Source organism: Adiantum capillus-veneris, chromosome 27 (genome assembly GCF_014529385.1).
Source record: "Adiantum capillus-veneris isolate H3 chromosome 27, ASM1452938v2, whole genome shotgun sequence".
Lineage (NCBI taxonomy): Eukaryota > Viridiplantae > Streptophyta > Polypodiopsida > Polypodiales > Pteridaceae > Adiantum > Adiantum capillus-veneris.
Window position 1 is genome coordinate 45,967,926 of NC_140957.1, and position 22,556 is coordinate 45,990,481.

The window sequence follows — 22,556 nt, forward strand, 5'->3', positions numbered from 1 at the left end:
TTGGATTAGTACATCCAATTGGATGTGCACGTCTTTAATCCTACGGACTACAACGCCGTAGTGACGATAGCTCTCGCACAAGAAATGAAGCGCAAGAAAGGTAAGCCGAAGGAGAATGTCATCTCAAAGTACCTTGCAGAACCCTGAGACCAACAGAATGGTAAGAACAAGGGTAAGAATAACGGTAATTCTTCTTCTTCTCAATCTTCCTCTATACCTAGAGCACAAAACTCTCACAATGATAATAAAGGAAAGGCTAAAACGCAAGATAAACCTAAGTTAACACCTGATGAGAAATCTGCTCAAGGAATAGTAGGAGGATGGTTAAGTCTTGAAGAACGAACCGTTTATGGAAAAGAAGGAAGATGTTTCAATGTCACACTAAGGGTCATATGAAAAAAGATTGTCCTAAGACATTGTCCTCTGTCAATGTCTTGATCGACCCAAGTAGTACACCACAAGTTTTTGATGAGCATCTTGATGGATCTCTCTTTAAGTGTTATGGTCATGTGAATAGTCAGCGTATGGTTATCTTGTTTGACTTTGGCAGTATACGTGACGTGGTTAGTGATTTTCTTGTAAAGAGGGCTCGCTTAGAAGCTACTCCAGTGGCTCCTATCGAGGTGTTTGGATTCGCTCCCGGCATGCTTAGTCTTTGTTCAGCAGGCATCTTTCCGCCGCAAATTTGTTGTTTAACCTCTCACAAGATGTGATATGATTTTTCGACATGAAGTGGTTTACGCTCACTCTCTCACTCGTAGATGCTTCTCCTGTGGTCATTCGCAATGATCAGGGTCTCCATTCCTTACCCCTCATTTCTCATGTGCAAGCTAAGTGTGTTAGGTTGGACTTCGCAGAGGTAGAGAAGGTTCGTAATTGGTATTTTTCCAAAATAGCATATGGTCTGTGTTCTTTTTTAGGTCTCTATCAGGCATATAGGTCGCCTATAGAAAATTTTGCACGCACTGCCGCACCAATGACCGATGTTTTGAAAGGGGTGAAAACTCGCCGTCAGTGCGTTGTTTTGCCCAAGGCAGCCGTTGAGGCTTTTGAAGCTCTCAAGGTTGAGGTGATTGAGGCTCCATGTCTCATCCTTGCCTCTTGGGACAATCCCTTGGAGGTATGGACAGATGCGAGCAATGACGCCATAGGAGCTGTGCTGCAGTAGCATGGCCGTCCAGTTGCATTTCTGAGTAGAAATTAAACAATGCTGAAAAGAATTACTTTGTATACGGAACTTCGCTCTGCGATTCATTCTCTAACTAAAGCATTCGAAGCATTTAATGTATGGTAGAGATCATCAAGCCCTCAAGTGGCTCCAGTCTATGCCTGGTGCACATTGGAGTGACTGCTAGGCACGGTGGTCTCAGTTTTTTGAGCAATTTAGTGGTTTGATTGAATATGTTCTTGGTAAAGCTAACCCTGTTGCAGATGCATTAAGTCGTAGAGGACAGATCTTGGCTCTTGAGCCAAGTTCATAAGTGACTTTTGGTTTTCCGAATCGTGGGGGTTGCTGGATGCCGCTCGACCCAGTTTTTGGAACCTATAAAAGGAATCCTTTGAGGCTCCAATAGAAGGCAGAGGAGCAGTGACAAAGCCTCTCCAGAAGCACCAGCAAGACCGACGTTTTGGCACCAGCAAGGCCAGAGTTTTTCCCATCAGCCATCAGCGTTTTTTCAGAACCAGCCACCAGCGTTTTACTTCAGCACCTTCCCCGCAGCAGATTCTCAGCATACAGCCCTAGCCTCGTCGCGGTCGCAGTCCTTGCCGCAGCTCCACCAGCGTTTTCAGTTTTCAGCAGCACCTACCTCAGCGTTTCTCAGTTTTCAGCCTATCGCCACCACCGGCGATAGCAAATCAGCCCGCGGTCTCGTCGCAGTTGCAGTTCTCATCCAATACCCATAGCGTTTTCAGATTTCAGCGCTTTAGCCTGGCAGTCTCAACACCTACCGCAAGTATCAATGGCGTCGTCGTCGTCATTGTCGTCGTCATCAAGCATCTCAGCATCTAGAACCATTGTATTGGACTTTGTGCAATCTAAAGCAAATACCTCTCTAGCAATAGAGAGGGGGCCCTTGGAGGGGGATTTGGGACTCCATGTGGTGTCTCTCTCTCTCTCTCTCTCTCTCTCTCTCTCTCACACACACACACACACACACACACACACACAGAGCACCTTCACTCACAGTTTGCATTCTCTTGTTTTAGTCTATTGCACAATCTCTTATAAAGTAAAAGGGGGGCTCTCTCTCCCCTTCATTAAGACGAACCTTGGGCACGAACTGAGCACTCATTTTGAGCATACACCATTATTCACTTCCGTTGCACATTACATATATTATCTTGTGGGTGACTACCATGGGTCTATACCTTGCACTTTCCATTAAGGGTGAAATCTGGGCTTATCCTGGATTCATCTAGGTATACTTTTTAGTCGTATAGTGGACATGCAGAGTTCACATTGTGAAATTTTCGTCCGAGTTACGACCAATTGATAGTGCTAATTCTTTCTATCTTTTGTGGTGCGTATGCCTTATCAACTACCTTATTTTTGTACTAATTTTTCTGATTTAATGTTTCTTTTAGTGCTAGACTTCATTATGACCGAGTCCCGTCCTTGATCTCTGGAGTCATGATAGAAACTCAATACGCTGATCTTTATGTTGATATGTGATGATGTGTGTGTGTGAGAGAGAGAGAGAGAGTGTGGTGTGTGTGGTGTTTGGGAGCATATGTCAGTATCTTGTTCTACACCCACTGTTGGGCATTGATGATGTTAGTGGGGATGTGGTATTTAGTCAATACTATGCTGATGTTGTTGTAGGCCTTTGTTGACAATTGGCATTTGTCTGTTGACTCGGAGCATTGGAAGACTTAGGAAACTTTCTGAGATTTCAGTGCGCTTTGGTGAGCGTCGGCAAGTCGACCGTCGTTTCAGCCTCCGTTTCCACTACAAGCAATACTGCGCAGGCAATTTTGTCATTTTGTGTAGAATTTCTGTTAGTGCCGTTTTTTGCATAACAGGTCCCTTACAATCTTCTAAGGGTTATGCTATATAGCACGTGTTGGTCTACTTCGTTTCTCTTCTTTTCGGGTAATTTTCACATCAAGTGCAGGCATTCGCCATGGCTGACAACAACACATGTGTTCAAGATGTTTGCTGTTGAGGATAAATTGGATGGGGACAATTACCCAATGTGGGCTCAAAGCAAGACGGAAGAAGTCTGGATTGATAGCGCCTCAGAAGAAGAGAGTAGCGTCATCATTGTTGAAGAGGAGTCTTCCATCGAAGTCATGGGGGTAAGGTTTAGGCCAAGCAACCAAGAGACATCTTGTTAAGGCTTGGAGGAGGTGGGTCCCCAAGAGAACCAAGGCGTGCAAGATGAAGGGATACTAGAAGGAATGCTGTCAAAAAAACCTTACAAAGGAAGAAAGAGAGGAGTTTAAAGGTGTGATAAAGAAGTTTCCTAGGCTTTTTGCTAAAGACCACACACAAATGTGCGTGGAATAGACTTTGTTCAATACAAATCGAGTTAAAGCTGCCTGAGGCCACACCTAAGGCACAGCTACGAAGGTTAGGAGTCATTTTGGCAAAATTTTAGTGTTTGATCTTTAAAGTGAGTCAAGTGTCAAGTTCAGTAGTTTCAGTGGCTATATTGTCTTGTGGGTGATGACCATGGGTCTATACCTTGCACTTTCTGCCAAGGGTGAATCTGGGCTTATCTTGGATTCATCTTGGTATATATATAGACTTTCGAGGTGGTAAGCAGATCCAATAAGCGTGTTCCCTTTGAGGATGACCAGAGTTTTCTTTGTGTTCAGAGAGTTACGACAATTTATCGTCCTCTAGTCCTGGAGGATGAGAAAAGGCGGAAGAAGCAGAGAAAAATCTTGAAAAGCTGATTTTTGAAAAAGTCTTGAAGGCATGAGAGGCCATCTAGCAGTTCAGAGAAGGAGAGCAAGAGAATAACTCAGAAAGACACGTTGGATGACTACTGCCAGAGATTTTGGGTTACCTATTTGCCAGTCCTTCTTTTGGAGGGTCACCTTGAGGGACCAGATTGAGCGGTTTTGCTGTAGTTTGCCAAAAGAGATTCGACAGTATTGTCTGCACCAGCTGTTCCACTCTATTCAGAGACTTATGGGACATGCCAAGTAAGGTTTTAGAATGCATGCCATGTAATCACTTCCGGCGTGTGATCAGACGAAAAGACGGAGTGACAATAGCTCTTTTGGGACTCTGCTTTTGAGCAACCCTAGTAAGTTTATAAGTGCCCTTGGGGTCAATCTTCTCAAGAGCATCTGGATGTAGAGTCTCGAAGAGAGTTCGACCCTCGGGAGTTATACTTTGTGACGAGCAATAATAAAGAAATACTGAAAGGGGCGCTAGTCTTTGGGGCTAGTGTGTCTTGGCTCGAAACTCTGCCGTGCCATGTCGACTCTCTCTCTCTCTCTCTCTAAGTTTCGGTGATTTTGCGGCAGGTTTGGGGCTATTTGGAGGGCAAACTTGGGGCTGTCTGGGGGTTCGTCTCATGCTCCCCCTCCTCTTTAAGCTCTCAACGTCTCTTTCTAATGAGCTCTCTCCTTGCTAAAGCTTTAAGCTTGGACATGGAGCTCTAGCTTCCACCTCTTCTTTTTTTTCGGGAAAGCACATCACCCTCAAAGAACAAATGTGGCTTCTATCTCGCTTTCTCAAGCTCCATTCCTCCCTCTCGTGTCTCAAGCTCCATTTCCCTATCTCTATCTTAAGAGTCAAACTCCACCCCTCGCTCTCAAGCTTCGCCATCGTAAAACATGCCTAAATATGGTTCTAATTAGAGTGATCGAATTCGAAAGCTTAGCTTATAGTTTTCCAACATATGAGCTTATAATACTTATAACATTATAGTTTGTTTAGTCGACCGTTCCGGCCCCGTTCCCGTTCCCATTCCTCGTTGGCCCCCCCTCCTCCCTCCCGTTCCTGCCCGTTTCGAACCCTCCCGTTCTTGTTCCTGTTCGCATTTCGGCTAACTTTGGAGCTGGACGGTTCCAGGCGATGCTACCCTGGATGTTGGAGCCAGTTGTGATACAAAGTACTGCTCTAGGTGTTATGTCCCGCTCACAAGAGAGGGGATCTAGCCCAGATGCCGTGCGTCCAGTGTTCGGGCGGATGTAGTGTGAACACGGCCAATGTGGCCGGCCATTATTGTAAACGGGAGGCCAAGGCCTCATTTGCAGTTATCGACCCCCACTGGCAGAGTGCCAGTGGTTAGCCCGCGAGGCTAGGAGTGCACGAGGTCACCTCGAGGAGGTGAGGCCGGGTGGTATGGGACGCTCGGTCTTACAGGTGCACTCCTACGTCCTCGGACGTTGGCCCCAGTGCGGGGGAGCTGCCGGATGGTGGCTATGGTCGGGTGGTTCGTCCGACGCGTGTCTGTAGGCGGTCCGTGTAGCCGGGAGATCCACTTCGTGAGTTCGTTTCATGGTATCAGAGCCGGCTTGGCTACGGGATGGACCGTGTGCACACCTACGGACTGATTAGAGTCGGATAATTATTGTTTCATGCAAGTTTTGATGAAATAACTGTTTAACTGATTACTTTCCTCTCATGAGTGTGTTTGTAGGTGAAGTTTAATGTCCTTTTTGCTGATTTTTGACAAAATTCAGCAATTTAGCAAGCGGAAGTGCTGAAAATCGGTGGATTTTTATTGTTTTTGCTGATTTTTGATGAAAATCAGTAATTAATTTATTCATTTGTTGACTTTAGATTAAATTCAGCTTTAATCTTTCTTTGTACTCCTCTTCTGTGTGAAATACATAGAGAGAGAGAGAGAGAGAGAGAGAGAGAGAGAGAGAGAGAGAGAGAGAGAGAGACCTCTGTGTGTGTGCTTATTTGGATGTGCAGGGAACAATAGGAGAGAGAGTGTTTGAATCCTTGCGCTGTAGAAGAGGAGAGAGATTGCTTGCGCAAGAGGAGAGAGAAAGCCAGCGTGGCCTTCTCGCGTGGTTTGCACAAGCGGGCACACGCCTAAATCAATTTATCCCTCCTCCCACGCGTCAACTGTTCACTCTTGCTGGCGTTTGATTTGCCTCTCTCCACGCGTTCGTAAGCGCTGGCTGCTCGCTGATTTTTTTTTTAACGCTGGTAGCCTTGCGCTGTTATAAAACACGCTGCCTTTTTTTTTTTTAACTCTACTAAGTGGCCTTTTATTTAAGTGGCCAAGGACACCATACTTGAGTTATTTTACAAAAGGGGCCTGGACATTTTGGGTTTTTAAGAGAGTATGAAACCTAGTGGCTATCAAAAGTCACTTAGAAAGAGTGAATTTCCCTACAGAGAAACTCATCTTCCAGCCCTTTGCTTCTCTCGCTCCCGCGCTCTCGCCATCACGTGCTTGCCTTCGGACGCATACGACGACGCGTAGCGCTCTTCGGAGTTCGACTTTTCGCGATCGAAAAGTATAGAAAAGGTCTAATTTCGCGTGAAACCTTCGGTTTTTCATGCACTTTGCCATGGATTCCTCTAGTTCGGATGCGTAGCGTGACGACGTGCCATGTAATGTTCAAATTCCGTTTACGCATGCTCTACACACATGGATTATAAGTATTTTCGAGAGCTTCGACCAACGTGTTACCGCTCTAGAAAATGCGAACGTTCATACGAACATTCGCTTGGCCTCTCTCGAAGGGTCGTGCAAGGGCTTAGTTTCCGACTTATCGCTCTGGAAAATACGGCCCAGTCGCGACGACTGCGCGAATTTTCGAGGGCGAAACCCATCTCCAGGAATTGCGAACGCAGATTGCTGCTTTTGGGTGTTCACAGGGTGGTTCAAATGCCACGACTCCGTACAAAACTACAAATTTCTCAGGGGAAGAGAAGGAGTGTACGGAACTGGCCGTAAATAACTGGTTGCATTAGTGGACCACATATTTTGACATCCATGGGGAGCATGATGAACGGAGGATTCAGACGATTCCTCTCTATCTGCGCAGTAAGGCGCTTACCTGGTGGCGCGACATGACAAAGAAGCCTACGATGTGGGCTGATTTCGGTGTGAAATTCAAGAGGGATTTCGCCAAAATGGATCCTTTGAAAGCTTACGCCAAATTGCAGAGTCTTTCGATGAAAGCTCTATCTTTTGATAAGTACATAATAGCTTTCAAAGAGGTGCTCACCTTTTGCAAGGTTGATTCTACGCACGCTGTGCGCATGTACCTGTTGGGATTACATGAAGATTACCGTTGGGCCTTAATCAAGGACAAAGCCCCGATTGATGTCGAGGACGCAGTGGCAAAGGCCAGGACGTTCCATTTAATAAATAGAGCGAATTATGAGAAGAAAAGAAGTTTGACCATCAATCCAGTGAGGGCGCTTCGAGGAAGCGACCTCGATTTCAACTCAAGTCCAAATCACCGCCGAGATTTTCTCAGGAGAAGAAGAAAGCCAAAAATGCTCCAGTTGCTGACGCAGTGAAGAAGGGGGCTTGCTTCGGATGTGGCCAGATGGGTCATCAAATCAAGGATTGCCCCAAGAAGAAGACAAAGAAACCGCAAGGTCGTCCTTCGGTTCAGATTCACGAGATCTCAGGTAACTCTAATGTCATTCAAGTTGAAATTCATTATCTAGCGCACAATTCATGCACTAACTGTACTTTTAGCACCAAAGTGTTTGATACGCACGATCTTCTCCGTTTCCTCGGGAAGATCAATGGTCATGACGTGACCGTACTCCTTGATAATGGAAGCTCACACAATTTTGTGGATGCAAAATTGATGCAGAAACTGAACCTGCGGATGCAGGAGTTAGGACAGTGACCATGAGTATCGCGTGAAGATGGCTCGTGGCGAGGATACGGATGTATGGAATCGGATGGTTCTAGATTTGTCGCTCGAGGTAGTTGATTACAAAGAGAACCTGGATTTCCACATCATGCGCTTGGACAGAGCAGATGTTATTTTAGGAATCCCATGGTTTTATGATCAATAAGACTCATTGTATATAGACTATGTACATCACTCTCTTGTTTTTGTTAAGCAGGACATGCCTCATGTATCTGTGTCACTTTGTAATCAAAATTCTGTAAATAATGGTTTTGCAATACCGGTTGTTACTGCTTTGGAAATGTATAAAGATACAAAGTCTTCTGATGTTGACTTTTATCAATGTGTACCATCTACTTGGTTTGATTCATTAGTGCTTGGTACTTCTGTCACTGAATTTCGTAAAAGTGTTTCATGTTCTTTTGTTGAACTTGGGGATTCCAACGAATCCAACCTTATCCGAGAAATCGTGATTGATTTCATGGATGTTTTTCCTGATGATCTACCTCCTGGCTTGCCGCCTTCGAGAGGAGTAGATCATGGCATTGAGTTGGTGGTTGGTAGTCAACCCTTCTCAAAGCAACCCTATCGGTTTAGTAAAATTGAGGAGGAGGAGATTCAGCAACAGCTAAAAGATTATCTCGACATGGGCTTTGTTCGCCCAAGTAAATCCCGGTGGGGAGCGCCAATGTTACTTTCTCGAAAGAAGGATAACACTAGCGCTTCTGCGTAGATTACAAGGGGTTGAATAAGCTCACTGTCAAGAATAAGTATCCGCTCCCACGCATGGACGATCTGATAGATTGGCTCCATGGAGCATTGTATTTTACGAAGATAGACCTGCGATCAGGCTATCACCAAATACGAATCAAACTGGAAGATATTCCTAAGATAGGTTTCCATACACGTTATGGTCACTATGAGTTTTTGGTCTTGCTTTTTGGTTTGACCAATACTCCAGCTACGTTTTAGTAGATGATGAATGATCTGCTGAGACCGTTTCTTGGCAACTTCGTTGTTGTATTTCTCGATGACATCTTGATTTACAGTCGAAGTTTGTTTGAGCACTTAGCGCATATACGCGCTGCTCTCGAAGTACTGAGAATTGAGAAGCTTTATGCCAAGGCTTCTAAGTGTGAATTCTTTAGAAAAGAGCTTCTTTACTTGGGTCACATCATTACTCGCGATGGAATTCACGTCGACCTTGAAAAATTGGATAGAGTGCGAAATTGGCCCATTCGGAAGAATGTGCGCCAAGTACAGTCCTTTTTAGGCTTTACAAGATTCTTTCGCAAATTCATCAAGGATTACTCTAAAGTTGCTGCTCTGCTCACACAACTTTTAAAAGGGCCGAAGACTTCGGGTCCTCACCATAAAAGTAACCCCCCTGTTGTCTAGAATGAGCGTCTCGACGAGAGCTTTCGGACACTGAAGCACTTGGTGACTACTACCAAATATTGCACATTGTGGATCCTAGCAAACCGTTGTGGTTGAAACGGATACTAGTGATTATGCCATTGGTGCGGCGTTATACCAGGATGGACGTCCTATTGCGTTTGAAAGTAAGAAACTTTATGATGCTGAGATGCGTTATCCAACGTATGAGAAGGAGGTTTACGCCGTAGTCCACGCCTTGAGGAAATGGCGACACTACTTGTACGGCTCTACGTTTGTTGCATGGACAGATCATCACTCCTTGTGCTATATCTGTGATCAGGGTGATCTCAGAGGCCGGAAGGCTAGATGGGTTGAGCTTATGCAAGAGTTTGACTTTGAGATCCGTTATAGAAAAGGATCTAGCAATCTAGTTGGTGATGCGCTCAGCAAGATTCCTGAGGTTAACGCCTTGTCTATGGCTGAAATCTCGATGGATCTCTATCTCTCTCTTCGAGGGCTATGTCGTTTCGATGGCCATTTTGGCAAGATATGGGACGAGGTCGAAGCGGGGCATGACTCGCGTACAGTCTTGGGTGATCCGGAGACCCAAGTGAGTCGTGCTGGAGAGACGAGACAGCGACAATATTTCATTAGAGGTTGACTATTGTTCAGAAATGGTAAAGTCTGCGTGCCGGAAATCGATGAGGTTTGACAAAGGATTTTGTGCGAATGCCACGATGTTCCTAGCGCTGGGCACCTAGGCATTCAAAGAACTTTGGCTTTGGTCAAGCGATATTTTTATTGGCCAAGAATGCACTCTTACATAGAGAGCTATGTGAAGAGATGCGCTCAGTGTGAGGTCAATAAGGCAGAGCGCCTTAAGAAAGCTGGCCTGCTATATGCATTGGAAATCCAGATGCCAAGTGGCAGAGTATTTCCATGGACTTTATCGTTGGTTTGCCAAATACTAGTCGGGGCAATGACGCCATTTGGGTTGTGGTCGATAGACTCACAAAAATGGCGAAGTTTACACCAACGAAGTCGACAGTAAAAAGCCATGAGTTGGCGGTTTTATTTGTCGGTCAGCTTTATAAGCTGTATGGTTTGCCAGAGGGGATCGTCAGTGATTGAGATACTAAGTTCACTGGCCGATTTTGGCGAGATGTGTTTGTTCATCTTCAGACGAAGTTAAGTATGTGGTCTTCTGACCATCCTGAGTCCAACGGACAAACTGAGAGGATGAATCAGACGTTAGAAGACATGTTGAGAGCTTATGTCTCTCACAGGCAGTCTGATTGGGAAAGGTATCTTCCACAGTTAGAGTTTGCCTATAATAGTAGCAAGCATTCTGCTACTGGATTTAGCCCCTTCATGCCGATGTATGGATTTGAGCCTAAATCCCCGATTGCTATTGGCTTAGAGAAAGTCAAGGAACGCCAAGCTCGTGATTTCCTGTATGACATGCAAGAAATGCTCGAATTGGCTGAAGATAGTATAAGAACGGCTCGTGATCGAGTCACTACTTATGCTAATCAAAAGAGATCTCCAAGGACTCTTGATGTGGGACAATGGGTCTATTTGAAGATACCTAAGGATTTCAAGACTATGCGAACAGGAAAGCATTATAAGCTTTCAGCTAGATATTGTGGTCCGTTCTTGATCACAAAAGAAAATTGGCCAAGTTGCCTATAAACTGGCTCTTCCTTCGGATGTTAGTGTAGATCTAGTGTTTCATGTCAGCCGCCTTAAAGTGAAATTGGGCGAAGCCGACGTTGTTGTGCCCATCGAGGAAAATGTATGGCAAGATATGCAAACAGAGTATATTCCTCGAGAACCAAAGGCAGTTTTAGATCTTTGTATGCGTCATTCGCGCCAAAAGGCGTATGACGAGTACTTAATTAAATGGAAGGGTCAAGATGGGAGATCAATGGTTCTTAAGGGGTGAAGTATATTATGTCCCGCTCACAGAGAGGAGATCTAGCCCAGACGCCGTCGAGATGGGCGTCTAGTGTCCGGGCGGACGTAGTGTGAACACAGCAAGTGTGGCCGGCCATTATAATAAAAGGGAGGCCAAGGCCTCATTTGCAGTTATCGACCCTCACTGGCAGAGTGCCAGTGGTTAGCCCGCGAGGCTAGGAGTGCGCGAGGTCACCTCGAGGAGGTGAGTCCGAGTGGTATGGGACGCTCAGTCTTCCAAGTGCACGCCTACGTCCTTTGATGCTGGCCCCAGCGCGGGGGGAGCTGCCGGATGGTGGTTATGGTCGGGTGGTTCGTCCGAGATGTTTGTAGGCGGTCCGTGTAGCCGGGAGATCCACTCCCTGAGTTCGTTTCACTAGGAATGCAAGCGAATATGGAGAAGATGAAGGAGAAGCGTAATATTATTGAGTGTGCCAGTACAAAGATACGGCTTGCCCTATAGTGACGGTCGTACATACAAATTGGGAAAAACAAATCTCCTAGCAACAAGGAATAAAGCGCTCTGCTTGTCCCATGGCACTAATTGACACCTCTTTTTGTGGAGGTGGGATCAATGGGTCACGATTGCCAGTTGATCGTGACCGTTGGATTGCCTAGGGAATGCAAAAGATTCCCACGCTTTCAGATCTGGGGTTTGAACCCATTCCCCCTCTCCCCCTGAGATCAACTCTAACTGCTAAGCTATCATGTGCTCATTGAAAGTGTTTGTATCATAAGTTTATAGATCACCTCGTCGCGGATAAGTGCACACTTAGTTTACATCGAGCTCACACCAAATTTGGTGTGGTACACATACCCTCCCAAGTTCACAGCAAGCTCACACATAGTTCACATTGAGTTCACACAAAATTTGGTGAGGTGCACACTTACTTCAAAAGGTGATCGGATTGCTCGGAATGCTCCCGCTTCCCGACGCCTAATGTGGGCAATTGATCCCACTTTCCCTAGGGAGGTGCTAATTAGTGATGAGGGTGGTGGTCCAAAGTGTTTCCACACATCACTACCATAAGATGATATCACTAGGCAGCCCCCTATTCCAGGCGCTAGAAAATCAGTCCGTGTAACAAACTTGGACGCCCCAAGTCAAGATTCTGTTGCGACATGAGAGAGAATCACTTAAAATATTTCACAACTTTAAAATCACAATTCGATTTGGTCGACACGGCCCAACGTAGTCCCGTACCCAAAGAGATTGACCTCAAAGATTGGCGCCCTTTTCGGTATTTCTTTTATATTTATCTTTGAGCAAAGTACAACTCCCGAAGGGTCCTCTGCTCTCAGACTCTGCGTCCAGATGCTCTGAAGAGCGTCCCAAAAGCAGTTAAACTCAAAAGCAAACTGTTCCAAAAGCATTTGTTCCCAGAATCTCCCAGCCAAAAGCACCAGTGTGACTTACGGAAATCCGTACAATTGCCACGTCAACAATCAACGCAAAACGCAGAAATCCATACAGTCTGCCACGTCGTCATGCCAACGCGAAATCGGGTGTTCGTACAGTTCTGCCTCGTCATCACGTCGTGTAGCCTACCACGCACCATGTTGCGACGCCATCTGTTCGTACTACTATCCGGGCAGTCTTGCCACGTCATATTTTGTGACATACCCCCCTCTTGAAAGAATTGTAATCGCCCTCGATTACGCCTGCAAAATCAGACATAAGTCATAAACTAGTTCATTAGATCACTAGACACGACATATCTAGCACTTGTACAAAGACGACATTCACATTACAAGACATCACATGACAAATCACAGAAAAATTCATTCCAAATCTTAGACCATGATTGCCAGCTACGTATTTAGTAACCATGTCTAGATCCATTCCGGACCTCACTTATGTTGGGTTAACTAATCCCATATTACGATTATGTAGTGATTTTCGACTCAAGCACTGTCGTGTGCAAGTAGTCATTCGCCTCCAGTACTATCGTGTGCGAGAATCATTCGCCTCAAGCATTGTTGTATGCGAGAAATCTTTTCCGGGGGTCCCAATCCATCACCAAGTTCATACTGAACAGAGTGGTTTAATCATTTATTCGATTAAATCAGTCGTGATCCATGATTCGTTATCAGGTTTAGTCGGGAGCGGTCACTGCTCCCAAATCATCATCATGATCTCATTCTCAATCCTATTGTCTGTTCACAAATAGAAAATTCTTCCATATTAGTTTCATTCAAAGTTCATGATACTTAACGGATTTATTCTGGGGCAGTCATTGCTCCCCATTGCATTCATCATCATCAATTTCACCTATTATCTGCACACAACTAGCAAGTTCTTCAGACAACATCAATCTCATACATAAATCAGAATCATCTTCGGAAATTCCTATTTCAAAGTTCTTTATTCACACACTTAGTTCATATTGAACAAAGTGTTCCAATCATCTAGTTATCTCATCCGTCAAGAAGTCTTGATGCACCTAGATCCCTGTGTAGCCATCTCATCTGGCAGGAACTCTTGATGCGCTCACCACAGTATCGAGTCATCTCATTCATATGGGAATCTTGATGCACTAGAATCATTCAACATGCATAATCATTTGTTCATTCCAATTCATCGTTCTTATCTCGAATCGAAAGGATATCCGATTCGTTCCTGAGCTTCCGTCGCTCTCGATGTCACCATCTCATCCTCGATTTCACCTGCAAAACATGCAAGGAGATGGCGTTTCAAACGGGGTGGCGGTAAAGAGAGGGGCACGTGCGAGCATCCCCGTTGGCATCTTCAGATTGGGCAACAAAAAAGAGTGGATGTCAAGCTCCATGCTTCCCAATCCATACTGAAGCAAGTTCCTCGCTTCTATTTCCTGTAATTTGTCTCAAACAACCAGATTGTCAGTACATCAATATCCCTTTCAGTGTCCTTTCCAGTTTTGGTTCTTCTTCTGGTCAACAGTTCTGTTCTAGCTCTTCCTGCGAGTAAAGCTTCCGCTTTTTTGCACTCGTCTGTCCTTTCAGCTTTCCACCCCGTCTTGAGAGGAGACTCAATGGCATTACGCTATCTCGAGTGAATCTCATCAATCAGGTAATCCTTCAGGTGTTTCGTAATCTCGGGTCTCTGGAGTACTTCATCAATCTTTTCACGCCCATGTCAACTTGCAGTGGACGCTTGTGTTCTGCTCTGGCAAACTTTGCCCATTTTATTTTTTTTGGGCCCAATTCTACTTTCTTTTCTTCGATTCCTGTTGTCACAAGACGGGCACCACGTGCCAATAGAAAAGAACAGACTGAACAGACTTTGAGCACTTCAATAACAACTGGAGTGAAAGAGAGAGAGATGACATGCGACACGGAGTGGCGGAATTCCAACCCAGAGATAATTGGCCCCAAACCTTGGCGTCCCTTTCGGTATTTCTTTATATTGCATCAACTCAGTACAAGCCGGTACTCCAAACTCTGCACCTTCTCTAGGAAGCATGCTAGAGAATGAGTCTTAGCCTCATATTTAAAGGCCCTTGGCCATTAAAAGCATTTACGGTGAAAAGTTTTAAACTCAAAAGCATCTGGTCCTAAAGCGATGCCCAAAAGCTGCCAGCGTAAATCACGGAAATCTGTACAGCTGCCACGTCAGCATTGTCAGTGCGTTTTGCAGAAATTTGCCACATCACACTGTCAGCGGAAAATCCGGATTTTCCGTACAGTTGCCACTGACTAGTGCAGATCGCGGAGATCCGTACAGTTGTCGCCACGTCGTAAGCTCCACGCAAATCTTTCTGTGTGTGTGGGTCCTGCCTTATTTATATGCCTTTATGCACTTGGGCCCCATGAGACGGGGTCCCATTAGTTGGTAGGACTTCTTCTTTTGCTGTTGCTTGTTCTTCTTAGGGTTTACGCCCCTTGGCCGTATCTGAAGGTTGGCTCTATTCTTGATTGACTCGACACATCAGCAGTTTGTGACACCCGTGCTTGATTTCAACTTTTCTTTGCCTTCCCGTTGAGAGGTGTTATCTCTATCAGATTCTTCACGAGAACCCATGTGTAACTGGCCCCTCGGCCGTTATCTGAAGGTTGGGTCTGCTCTTCACTGACTTGACACGTGAGGAGTTTGTGACACCCGTGCTTGATTTCAACTTTTCTTTGCCTTCCCGTTGAGAGGTGTTATCTCTATCAGATTCTCCACGAGAACCCATGTGTAATCTGGGATTCTTAATGGCTTTATGCCCTGTAAGACAGAGCGATGAAGACGGGAGCATGCCCGATGCGCGATGTATGAAGGGTGGGAGTGGCTAATAACTCCGAGGTTTGGGCCTGAGGATTCTTTCACAAAAGTCTGCGTGTGCTGCAAAAAGGATCGGATCCTCCGTAGAAGAAGAATCTTTCTGTGCTCTGATACCACTGTAACAAACTTGGGACACCCCAAGTCAAGATTTTGTCGCGACACGAGAGAGAATCATTTAATATACTCACAACTTTAAAATCATAGTTCAATTTGGTCAACACGGCGGCCCCAAAGACTTGCGCCCCTTTCGGTATTTCTTTTATATTAATCTTTGAGCAAAGTACAACTCTCAAAGGGTCCTCTGCTCTTAGACTCTGCATCCAGATGCTCTGAAGAGTGAGGCCCTTACGGCTCTTTTATTCTTTCAAGGGATGCCAAAAGCAGAGCCCCAAAAGTAGTTAAACTCGAAAGCAAACTGTTCCAAAAGCAATTGTTCCCAAAATCTGCCAGCAAAAAGCACCAACGTAATTTACCGAACTTCGTACAATTGCCACGTCAGCAGCCAACGCAAAACGCAGAAATCCGTACAGTCTGCTACGTCATCATGCCAGCGCAAAATCCGGGTGTCCTTACAGTTCTGCCAGGTCATCACACCGTACAGAGTGCCACGTCACCATGCTGCCACACCATCTGTCCGTACTGCTGTCCGGGCAGTCCTGCCACATCATCATTTTGTGACAATCCCTTCCCTAATCTGGTCTCTCTGTCTAGTTTCCCACGACGTTAAAATTCTCTTCTCTTCTTCTTCTTTTTCCTCTCTCTCTCTCTCTCTCTCTCTCTCTAGGTGCTCAACTCACCAGCTCAGCTCTCCATTCTAGTTGAAAGGCACTGGTATTCTAGTCCCCAGTCTGGTGTTGACTCTCTATGCTTTCCTCGTCTCATCTCACAGTCTGGCTTCTGAGAGGGGTTTTCTGATATTCTTAAAGTGCTAAATTCAGTTCTGTGTCCGTTTTGTGACAATTTGTGTATGACTTCATGAAGCCAGTTTACCATTCTTGATGATTGATTGTACCTTATCATTCATTTATCCTGTGGTTGTTTGTCCCTTTGATGTCATTGTATCTTCTCCAGGGTTTTTCCCATATTTCTTGTATATTGATATATAGTGTAACTTTATGTAATGCATAGGCTACACCCCCCCCCCCCTTCCCCCCTTTTTTTTATAGATAGAGTACATGCACTCTAGCCCACAGAATGCATATTGGACTAGCGGAGTAGCTTAATACACCAGTTGGTGCTTTTTTTTGCATGAGGTTTTGAACTGTATAGGAATGTGTGTATGTGCAGACTCAATATGACGATTTATCTGTATTACAGGAGATGTGGTTGTGCATGTCTTTCTTCCAAAAGAGAGAGCATTCTACAATCTGGAGGAGTTCTATGGCAATGCGCCGGTCGTGGAGCTTTCTTTCAATGCTTCAGATAAAGCTACATCGTCAGATTAGTTTCCTGGGTGCATCAGGAATGCAAAGCAAGGATGAGGCATACTGCTGTGAAAAGATGTATCGAACTGCTTGCGAGTGCCTCTTGCAAAGAATTAGACCCCATTTTTTGATAATGTGGGCCTAAAATTTGGTCATCTATGAAACATGGGGCTCTCTTTCATAGCGCTCGATGGATATATTGGCAATGCAGAAGCTTGTATTGTTACTCTATACCTTGCTCTGCAGTGACAAAATGTCAATGCTGAACAGCACGGGAGTCCTGCATGTGGCAGGCTGGAGCCATTGTTTTTATGGTGGACGAAACAAGTATGGTGATATACTTGTAGTACGAATAAAGCTTATCTATGGTTCCACCGCCTTCTGACAGTTTTCTTGTTCTCTTTTGTGGTTTGTAGTGAGCTGAGGTGTAAGTACCTTACATTGATATGTAGTTCTATTTTACTTTACTTTTTACTTTTTCGGGCTAGAGCCGGCAAGCCGGCAAGCTGGCAAGGGGAAAAGAGCCTCCAGCTGCCGGGGGCAAGAAGCAGGTTCCCCCCTCGGGGAGTAAAAGGTCTTTCCCTGCCATGTTCTGTTATTCCATGTCCCCTTGGTAGTCGCGCCAAATCTACTGCATTGGTCAAGTAGCATTTGCTTGTCTGACAGTCTACATGGGATGCATTTAAGATATGTCACTATTATATCGTGATGTTCATTTCATGATATTATGCCCAAATGTCAAGGATTTTCATTTCAAGTGGCACTCTCAGTCGAGCACCATTGACTCCAGCATATTACATGGCAAAGAAGTTGTCTTTCAATACACCGTGAGCTTTATGTGTTGGCCATCTTATTAATTGCATACATGTGCTAGTTAACTTTATCATTGAAATTATTTGGAGGGTTTTTTCCCACTTTTGGTGAGCAGAACTTCCAAAAATTGATGCGACTCGAATAGTCCAATCACATCATCGATTTGCTTTGAGCTTGGCAAGTCAATTTGGTTTGCTATACAAAACAACCTACATTGTCTATGATTATTACTACATCTATGTTTTGCAAGATGCAAAATGTTTACACCTTTGGCTAGTCACTTCAAACTAACCAATGATATGTGTCCAAAGATGCCAGAGGAGATAGCCTATATGTCTAAAGTTTCATATGTTGCAACGGTAGGTTCTCTAATGTATGCTATGGTCTGGACAAGGCTAGACATTGCACATGCAGAGGGAGTAAGGGACAACTTGCTCTAAGAGAATTCATCAACAAGCAGAGAACATAGTCTACCAATGAGGTCACGTTACAAAGAGGAATATCCTTTATGTAACAATAGAAAATCATGTTTTTGAAATAAAAAATGTGTCAAAAGCTACAAAATCAATTGTCACATTATGGTGGCATAGGCCTAAATTAGTTGACAGTTTTTACCCTAAAAAATACTATACTTATAGAATTGCATTGCGCACATGTCAATGTACTTTCCAAAAGATTTTTGTTTGCATTGGAAGTTTTCAAAGGGCCTACATTGAGTATCATTGATATTGCGCACTTTTTGTCCCATTGTTCTTAAACAATGATCCTTGAAAAAACACATTGTAGTGTGAAAAAACTTTGTATATTGTTTCAACTATTTGAGAAAAATCCTTTGTTTTATGAGGTTTTCTTTGAATTGAAAGAAATAGATTCTACACATGTTGCCTACAACCACAAAGGGGTTTGTGCTTACACAACCCTAGTGTCATGATGTATAATCATAGGGCCACCCATTGCATCTTTCAATGCTAGCGAGGTGTGTTTGAGCATGCTTGTTGTTTCTCGATTCATCTCCATGCATGCATGTGTTTTGAGAAGTTCGAGGTGTATCATTGTCTATGGATGTAAATCTACGCCATTGCACGTGTATGTGTGCATGTGGACAGAGACTGTAGATAGATAACAAGTAGATTATGTGCTTGAGCATGCTTGTTCTTTGTCGACTCATCTCCATGCATGCATGTGTTTTGAGAAGTTTGAGGTGTGTCGTTGTCTATGGATGTAAATCTATGCCATTCCACGTGTATGTGTGCATGTAGAGAGAGACTGTAGGTATATAGCAAGTAGATTGTGTGTGTGAGAGGGTGATAGGAAGTAGGAGGGTGCTTTGCCATGGCTCCTCTCCAATTGGTCACCTTTCTAACTCTCACTTTAGGAGAGATGCTCCTTGCCCTAGCCAGGTCATGCTCATAAGCTAACAATCCAAGGGATGTGTGTCTTAGGCTTGCTATGCTATTGCGACTACACAAGAACCACCTAAAGGCTTTCTGCATGCCTTCACAATACTTGCATGCATTGAAGTAGGATCTTTGGGATTTTATGCAGAATTGTAAAAAAGTCCAAGAGACTTTAAAGTTGGGCAATTTAGAAAAGCAAGTTAGGAGCTTTTAAAGGCCTTGTGAATTGGGTTGGACCATTGATCAAGTTTTGCATGGAGGCTAGTAACCCAATGAGATTGGCAACACTAGTCAATTAACCCAACTATAGGAGATGAAGAACACCAAAGCTAAGTTGAAGACACCCAAGGATCCATTCTTGATAAATTTATTCAAGTCCATAGGTGGCAAGAATGGAAAAAAACATTATTAGTCTCACAATTTCGATGCATCAAAAAAGACCACTATATCTATTCAAATGATGCTAGGCTCGCTCCATTTTTTTTCACAAGTCATCTTAGTAGGTAAGCTCACAAACAAAAAATGACAGAGTAAAGAAAACATTATAGGTGTTTTCACAATCGCATCGTAGGACACTTGGATAATGAATGTCCAAAATCTAACTTTGGTACAACTTTGACGAACGTAGTGCTAAAATCATTGTCACACAATGAACAAATAGAAGCACACATTTCTCTTGCACTTCTCCCATACCAATGAAAGATGAACTCATTAAGCACTTGTGCTACATGAATATTGTAAAAGTCATTAAGTCATTCTATATGGATATAAAGTATTATATCATAAGTTAGCATGTTGTGTAGAGTTCCAACCTTTAGGCTAGTTCAGTATTGGAGATTGGTAAAGGAGACATAAATAAGGCACCCAATAGCCTATTGATAGAGAGTAACATCAAAGTAAGTTCTCGCATGTGAAGACTAAGATTCAAACCTAGCTTCATAGGAGTAGCAATAGGCTTGCAATCCTCAAGGTTGAACCTCTGTAACAATGTCTTAATGTACTTTAATTTAATACCACCAATACTTCCATTAATCTTTTTAAACTATAATAATGCAAAATCTTGAATTCTAGCATTTCAAAAGAGGGATCAAATTAGACTTAAAATTAGTACTATGTCCCTCATTTGGTATAGTGAACCTACAGAATAATGTATTAGTGTACTTTATTCCGACACTACCAATACCTCCATCAATCTCCTTAAACTATATGCCTAAATAATGACGCAAAATCTTGAAGTCTTAACATTTCAAAAGAGAGATTCAAATTAAAACTCAATAATATATCCCTCATTTGGTATACTGAGCAACACATCATCAAAATAGAGCACAATGATAAGAAATACATCATCCACATGCTTGTTATACAAAGTTCTTTTAGTTGGACTATTTTGAAAGCCATGTGTAGCCAAATAAGATGTATCTTTTCATACCAAGAACGTGGAGATTGCTTCAACCCACACAAAGCTTTTTGAAGCCCACCCACCTTGCTTTCCTGCCCTTTTTGTACAAAACTATGAGGCTGTGCTACACACATTTCTTCATGAAAATCGCTATTAAAAAATGTAGACTTTATGTCCAATTGATGTACGTTTCAATCATTAGGTCTCCCCAATCTCACGAAAATAAAAATTCTTTCAAAACATATTAAGTGAACAAGTGAAGGGTGAGTTTAGGAAATGAAAAGACAGATGAAGGTGAAAAGTCAAAAGACGAATGAAGATAGAAAGTCAAAAGGCAACTGAAGATGGAAAGTCAAAAGACCTTTTAGTGTCCATATAAATAGGTGTTTCTCTGCTCTTTCATTTTTCCTTTAGCGTTTTCTTCTAAGTTCTCTTTAGCATTTTCCTCTCTCTCTCTCTCTCTCTCTCTCTCTCTCTCTCTCTCTCTCGCAATGTTGTATTCATCTTTGTTAGTAGGTAATATTTGTTACCATATATCTGTGGTAGTGATGTGTGTGAACACACTAGGACTGTCGGGGCATTTTTTCCCTCTTTAGGAGGTTTTTTCCCCCGTGCATTGTATATACGCCCATCACTCTAGGGCTATCTATCTTTCCATTGCACACTAAGTAACACACTCTCTATTGTGTGCCTTGAGCTTCCTTCGTCTTCTCCAAGCTGTGTGTGTTTCTCTGCAACCCTAATTCCAACAATTGGTATCAGAGCAGGTCACGTCCTCCCGGGCTTAGTCGCCAGCTGCTCCAGCACATGTCTGCTCAGAATTTTGATTTGGGCTCATTTCGGCCTTCGTTTCCACTACATGCAGTACTGCACAGGCTATTTCGTCATTTTGTGCAGAATTTCTGTTAGTGCCGTTTTTTGCATAACATGTGTTTTATAGTCTTCTACGGTTTGTTCTATATAGCACAGGTTATTCCCGCTCCGTTTCTCCTATTTTCGGGCAGTTTCCACATCTAGTGCAGCATTTACCATGGCTGACAACAACAACACAGATGTGTTCAAGATGTTTGTTGCTGAGGACAGGTTGGATGGGGATAACTACCCTATGTGGGCTTATATGATGCAACATGTTATTGTGTCAAAGGGTGTCTGGAACATTGTGCAGGGCATTGATGTACGTCCTGGTTCTGAGGATGTAGGCGATGTTGAGGATGTTGCAGGTCTTGCTGCAAGGATTGCAGCTGTTAGAGTTGTTTTGCCTACGACAAAACAAGCTCGTTGGGATGTTAAGGATGCGCAAGCTCATGCATTGATTGCGTTGTCTGTGAAGCGCACCATTGTTCCTCACATCCGTTCAGCAAAATCTGCAAAACAGGCTTGGGATATTCTAGCAGGTCTTTATGCAAGCCGCAATGAGGCTAAAATTGCTTTGCTGCGTAAAGAGCTGGAGTCGAAGATTATGCATGAGGAAGATGATATGGACACTTTCCTTGCTAGTGTCAAGGATATCAATGAGTAACTTATTTCTGCAGGTGAAGTCATTTCAGACAGTTCCCTTGTGCAGACTGTTCTTGATGCCTTATCAGATTCCTACCAGACTTTTGCTAGTACTTGGAGACTTATGACCCAAGGAAATCCAGAAGTTGTCAAGTTTGATGCATTATGCACATTGCTGTTGCAAGAGTCACTTTCCAGAAAAAACAGGACTAGACAGCGTGCAGTTGAACAGGCTTTTATTGCTTCTCAAAGAAAGGGTGGTAACAGCAATGCAGCCACTTCTTATGGTTCTTCTACGAGTGGCAAAAATTCTATTCCTAATGAGTTTGCTGGCAGCAATTCGTCTGGAAATTCTGGTGATAAGGGCAAAAAGAAGATGCGTTGCCATTATTGTAAAGCCATTGATCACTTGATCAAGTCGTGTGTTAAGTTGAAGGCCAAAGAGGCTAAGAAGAAAGAGGGTGGTTCCATTGCAAATGCTGGTTCCACTACAAATGCAGCCATTGTTGAGTCTTCTGTGAAAGGAGAGTGTGTCGCTGATGTTGATGCAGAATGGGCTTTTAGCGCAGAGTGCACTTACAATCCTGCTTTCCATGATGCATGCTTGTCAGTTGCTGTAGATTCACATGTGTGGTATTTTGACAGTGGTG

General features: G+C 43.8%; 1 protein-coding gene across 1 annotated transcript in view; it reads left to right on the forward strand.

Moving 5' to 3' along the window:
- LOC147421891 (Lojap-related protein) overlaps window positions 1-17,187 on the forward strand; it is a 40,133-nt gene extending 22,946 nt beyond the window's left edge. Inside the window, exon 5 of the mRNA XM_086503509.1 lies at window positions 16,694-17,187. Coding sequence (XP_086359635.1) covers window positions 16,694-16,821 — 128 coding nt within the window. The 3' untranslated portion in view covers window positions 16,822-17,187. The remainder of the gene's footprint in view (window positions 1-16,693) is intronic.
- The last annotated feature ends 5,369 nt before the right edge of the window (window positions 17,188-22,556 follow it).